This window comes from Sycon ciliatum, chromosome 7, assembly GCF_964019385.1.
Source record: "Sycon ciliatum chromosome 7, ocSycCili1.1, whole genome shotgun sequence".
Classification (NCBI taxonomy): domain Eukaryota; kingdom Metazoa; phylum Porifera; class Calcarea; order Leucosolenida; family Sycettidae; genus Sycon; species Sycon ciliatum.
The window spans coordinates 4,858,868-4,865,240 of NC_088649.1; the positions used below are offsets into that span (position 1 = coordinate 4,858,868).

The 6,373-nt window shown below is 45.9% G+C and overlaps 1 protein-coding gene across 1 annotated transcript in view; it reads right to left on the reverse strand.

Moving 5' to 3' along the window:
- Window positions 1-6,043, reverse strand: part of LOC135821531 (uncharacterized) — a 67,963-nt gene extending 61,920 nt beyond the window's left edge. The window contains exons 1-2 of the mRNA XM_065334528.1: window positions 5,962-6,043; window positions 1-129 (exon numbers count right to left, since the gene is read on the reverse strand). The exon at window positions 1-129 is cut by the window's left edge and continues 894 nt beyond it. Of these exons, the coding sequence (XP_065190600.1) occupies window positions 1-129; window positions 5,962-6,043 (211 nt within the window). The remainder of the gene's footprint in view (window positions 130-5,961) is intronic.
- Between the last annotated feature and the right edge of the window lie 330 nt (window positions 6,044-6,373).

Sequence of the window (6,373 nt, forward strand, 5' to 3'; positions counted from 1 at the left end):
CCACGTTGACGCAAGCGGTGCCGTTGCCGCTGTATCCGCGTTTGCAGTCGCAGAAGAAGAAGTCGTCGTGCACTTCGCAGTCCGAGAGCGTCGGGTGGCAAAAGCGCGGATTGCCGCAGTACCTGATTTCTGAAAAGAGAAATAAAAACAGGGTGTGCACAATGCGCACAGAAAACACGTGTGCAAAGAGTCCCAAAGACACATTAGAGCGGTTGCATGTCTGCAACATAAACATGGTACAGTGTGTATCGGCTATAGCGTACCCTTTTGATTTCCGTGATTTTATCACTATAACCGATGCATCACTATAAGCGATACGATCGATTTCTTTTTCGATCGACACATGAAAGGCAAGGAAATACTTCCAGCATGCCGTTTTGACAAATGAGCATGCTGCATAGTTGACATTGCCCGCATTTCCATAGACAAATTCTGTTATGTACATGTATCACTATAAAATAAGCAACGCGAAGAAAGTTGAAAAATAGGGCCTTTGATATTATTGCTACATGTATTTTAAAGTTATCACTATAGCCGATAATAATAATAGTGTGTTAGCATGTTTTGATTCCTTGTTGCCATCATAATATCCGATATATCCTTACATCCGATAATATTGGTTATAGTGATATTTTTACTGGATAAAATACGTTTTGCTTTTGATATTTCGTACCAATATCACTGTAGCCGATGTATTCTTATATCCGGTCACTCTATAGCCGATACAGACTGTATGTGGCAGCCAAGTTGGTTCAAACTCCACTCAATGTATGGATCACATGATGTCAGCCATGTTGGTTCAAACTCCACTCAATGTATGGATCACATGATGTCAGCCATGTTGGTTCAAACTCCACTCAATGTATGGATCACATGATGTCAGCCATGTTGGTTCAAACTCCACTCAATGTATGGATCACATGATGTCAGCCATGTTGGTTCAAACTCCACTCAATGTATGGATCACATGATGTCAGCCATGTTGGTTGCAATGTTCACATGCCATGATCAATCACTAGTATTAACTTCACAAATGTACTCACATGACAAGGACTTGAAGCCCCTTTATTGTACGAGCAAGCACCAAGATGCTAAGAAGATATGCAGTGATAAATGTCATCAAGAGTACATGAAAACCAGAGTGTGCAGCTCGGATGGGTTGCTGTCACGGCGGAAATCCTTGATTATCATTTTTAGTCCGTGATTATCATTTTTAGTGATGTGGTGCGTACAAGCAGGATTCAAGCGGGTCTCTTGCTGCACAACTGCAGCTCAGTTGTACGCACTACGCCACTTCCAGCCTCAGATCTGCGCCAAATGTGATGTAACCACGGAATTCCGCCGTGACAGACACCCATAGTAGAAAAATCCCCAAGCTGCACACACTAGCTTTCACGTACTCTTGATGTCAGCAATGGCAATGCATCATGTCCATCTGATGACAAGCTCGGCATGGAACTTTGAGGTACGACATTTCCCACCAGGATCCTCAATCTCTTTTCCGTTTGCGAAATAGCTCAGGCTGAGTCAGCGCTTTGCACATAGAGCACTGCTTTGGCAGTTTGCCAAACCTTTCTATATATCACATACTGTAAATATACAAATTTTCGGCAGCTATTTAATTTCGGCTGTATTCGGCACCGACCCAAAACGCCTAAATTAAAACGCCGCCGAAATTTTTCACAGCATCTGTCGCACTATGCCATGCCCTCTACCCCACGCCGAAAATAAATCGCCGCCGAAATGTCAAAAATCGTGAAGTGCCGAAATTTTGCAGCGCCAAAATTTTGTATATTTACAGTATCTGATCAGTGTATCTGATCAGTGGTTATAATAATTCGCAGAGGCGATTCTTCCACCCTCCAGCTGACGCGCCTGGTGCAATTAGTGTGTCGACATCGGGATGCTGGAGATCTAGTCGGGATTTGTTTTTTCGATCTTGCCAAGGCCTTCGATACCGTCTGCCACCGGGGGCTTTTGGCCAAGCTTCGTGGATCATTTACTGTAGACGGCAATCCCCTGCTATGGCTGACATCTTACCTAACTGGGCGAACGCAGTACGTCACGGTACATGGGACGTCCTCGGCCGACACAACAGTACTATCCGGAGTTCCCCAGGGTTCCATCCTCGGCCCCCTTCTTTTTATTTTATACGTCAATGATCTGCCCGCAGCTGCCCCGGGCACATCACTGTTCGCAGACGACACAACGCTCCTACGGGCATCTCCTAACATCACTGGCCTGATGAGTAACCTAGCTAACGGGATTCAAAGAGTTATTTCCTGGATGTCGTCTTGGCGGTTATCGCCCAATCTGTCTAAAACTAAAATCATGCTCTTTCCTTCTCAGCCCGATGTTCCGCCCCTCCTCCATCCCACTTTCCCCCAGCCTATAGACATAGTCTCCAGCCATAAGCATCTTGGCATTTTCATTGACTAATCTTTCATGGGAACCCCACATCGATTACATATGTAAACGATCAAGTTCATCTTTAGGAATTCTCTCTTCTCACTGTTACCATCTCCCAATCTCTTGTAAACTCCTCTTTTACTCAGCTTACTTACGCCCCATTTTTGATTATGCAGATACTGCTTGGGCTGGAATTTCCACAACCCGTGCTGCCAAGCTCGAGATTCAACACAAAAAAGTCCTCAAAATCCTCCTCCGAAAACCCCGCATGCTTCCATCTTCCACCCTTTATGCCCTTGCTGACACTTCCCCTTTGTCTAAGAGACGTAATTCACATCTTGTCACCCTTATCCATTCTCTCAAACTCAATCTGTGTCCACCTCACCTCCACTGTTTCAACTGGTTCTCTTCCCGTAGCACGAGAAACTCCCTTTCCCTTCCGAAACCTAAGTCCTCCTTTCTACTTCACTCTCCCTTTTTTATTGCGTACTCTGCGTGGCTGGCACTTCCCCAAGAAGCTAAGGACCTTTCTTCCCTCCGCCTTTTTAAGAGCCTTGTCGCGCCTTGATTTTGATTTTGTGTTTCTGATTTGGTTGCAATCACTGCTTATCCATGCCGGTTCCTTTTTCTTCTCCTCCCCTTCTCCCTGCCTTGCCGTGGTTGGCTAACACCCTCTCTCTTTGTATTGGCCGGTGTTCTCACTGTGCTATGAGATGCTGTATATAAATAAATAAATAATGCACCTGGAGCAGCAGCAAAACGCGTGCATATAGACCTTCAAAGGTCACCTCAAAATACATACATGTAGGCAACATGGGCATGCAACATAGTCATGCAACACACGAAAACATGCACACGCACAGCGGTGCACACACACACACACACACACACACACACACACACACACACACGCACAAACACACATACACACACACGCACACACACACAACGCACGTATAAGGCACCAAAGAAGGGTTGACTAACCGGTACATGCTACTCCGTCACCAACGTAACCCTTTGCACAGGTACAAGAAAACGAATCCACTATGTTCGTGCAGCGCCCATGAGACGAATGACAATTGTGCAGTCCAGCAGAGCAATAGTCATGACGATACACGCAAGAGTGGATGGTACCACGGAGAACGCAATTCTGCCCCTCGTAACACTGGACATCGTTGGCCTTGCAAACGTCGTGGTCTGCACAATGGGGAGTGATGTGCACACGTGCACACACAGACATACACACACACACACACACACCGAGACATACACACACATGCACACACACACACACATACACACACATATACACACACATACGCAGACATACACACGCACACACACACATGGACAAACACACATGCACAAACACACATATATACCGTATTTTACCGGTTGTAAGTCGACCCCGGTTATAGGTCGACCCCCGTATCCGAGGTCTCATTTCTGCGTTTTAAAGCTTTCACCCAACGAAGCACTACCAATCACTCCCTGCTACTAACACATCAACAAATCATGTAAACATTCCTTATTGGAGGGTATAACGTCCCAATCCTTGAAAAAGGCCAATAAACTGGCAAACATGTGTACACATGGTGCACTCATGCATGCAGGGCAGATCATTTTGTGTAAGATTCTGATAGTTCCCGGTTATAAGTCGACCCCCACCCTTTCTCCTTCTATTTTTAGTCGTAAAAGGTCGACTTACAACCGGAAAAATACGGTACATACATACACACATATATAAATACATACACACACACACACACACACATACAGTCATACACCCACCCACACACACACATACACACACACACATACACACACGCACACACATACACCCACCCACACACATACACCCACACACACACACACACACACACACACACACACACACACACACACACACACATTGAGCCTGCAGAGTTAAGAAAGAGAGTACTTTGTGAAAGGACAAAACTAGACCGGACTCTACAAGACAAGAACCACATGCGACAACTTGCGCATATAATACTCATGGCGAATTTTGCAACACGACTCTCAAACCCAGTTTCTGTCGAAACATTCCAAACTCCAAATACCAGAAATCAAGAGTCCATAACCAAAGGAATGGCAAATGACCAGTGCGCAGCTTGGTAGATTTATAATTATGTGAGCCGGATTGGGTTTGTGTACCAACCCATCCATTTCAAACAAGAATACAGTAAAACCTGATAGTCTTTAGAACCAGGTCCCACAGTGTCTGTGTAGAACTGTCCGTGCACGGAAAAAACGGTCGTTAAGAGCAGGTGGTCGCTAAACCCAGAGGTTGCTTACACCAGGTTTCACTGTACAAAAACCAGAGTGTGCAACTGTGCATATCAGATCTGAAACAGCGCAGTCCGTGCACTACATCACCCTGATGAGGCAGCCAAGCCGCGACTTGCGTACAGCTAAAATTGTCGTGTTTCACAGCCCGGAAATCAGGCAAGTTTGCATGATTTTAGACGTCCTGTTGTAGGATTTCAGCGTTGTTTTTGGTGTGACTGTGTACGCTCCGTACATTCGCTGTAACGTAAAATCACCTGGCTGTCCGTATAAAAAAAAACTCGAAATCAGCACAAACTCAGTGACCTGCACCACCGCAACTGGTTACGCAACTTTTCACCGTACTTGTGGCTTACCATGCCGTCAGAAATGACATACTGCACGGATTACGCTCCAACCAATAGCTACCCGACTCAGCCTTAATTTATAGTCATGGGGGGGGGGGTCTCTAGCCGCTGGCTTGCTACTTACCGAGAATTTTCCAATCAGGTGTAGCGGAGGAACTTAGAGCAGCGCATGCTGCCAGACACGACAGCAGCAGTAAGGAGTTAGCCATTACTGGCTACGGATGTCAACAAGAAAACACACACACACATTCACACACACACAATTTACGCACACACACACACACACACACACACACACACACACACACACACACACACACACACACACACACACACACACACACACACACACACACACACACACACACACACACACACACACACACACACACACACACAGAACATGAGAACGGCAGTGACAGATGAAGAGTTAGGCCGATTCCACACTACGCCGAAAGTGGCTTTGCCTTGAAGGCATAAAGTGGATTATAAAGTGAAGCTGCATTCACACCTACAAGTGTCGATCACGGGACTTTGCTTTGAAGGTTAGACTGTGAGGCTTTCCTGTGCTTGATCTAGCAACGGCGGTGGTGGAGAGGCTCTTTGTTGGTCCAAATCCTCGAATATCACCCATTTTCGCGTGCCAAATCTTGAAATTTGGCCACGCTGTGTAGGCGGATTCCAGACCATAGGTCGAATATTCGTCAACCTCGCCAACAGGCATTCCGGTGGCAGTTTTCTTTGTGTATGTCTCGTATGGTCTTTTCGCCTTCATTTTCATGTTGTCGATTTTGGAATGGACGATCGACGCAGTATAGATTGCCTCCTCCCGGAGCTGTTCAGCAAACAAATTCAGCTTGATGGCGATCTCCTCCGGCGTAGTTCCTGCGAACTGTACCGCCCGGACGTCGCCTCAAATGTCCGTTCCAAAGCTCGATCAGCTTGCCCTCAAGCTCCTGGCTAAACATAACCCTAGGCATTGTTGACAGCTCACAACTCACCACAACTGAAAGATACGACAGGAAACAAATTCGGAAAAAATCGAAAGGCTGAAGAAAAGTCAGAAAAGTGTCCTGAAAAGGTAAAAAGTTGCCTTGAAAGAGGGTGCTGGTGTTGCTTTGTAGACAACAAGGACTTTTCACTTTCGCGTTGCTCAAAGTGATCGCCATGGCAACTTGCCTGGAAAAGTGCCTGAAAAATGGCTTTTTAGACAGGATTTGGTGTAGTGTGGAATCGACCTTACAAGAACAAAGGTCACCAAGGTATACTAGTCTACAACAGTACTAATTTTCTGGCTGAAACATAATCTG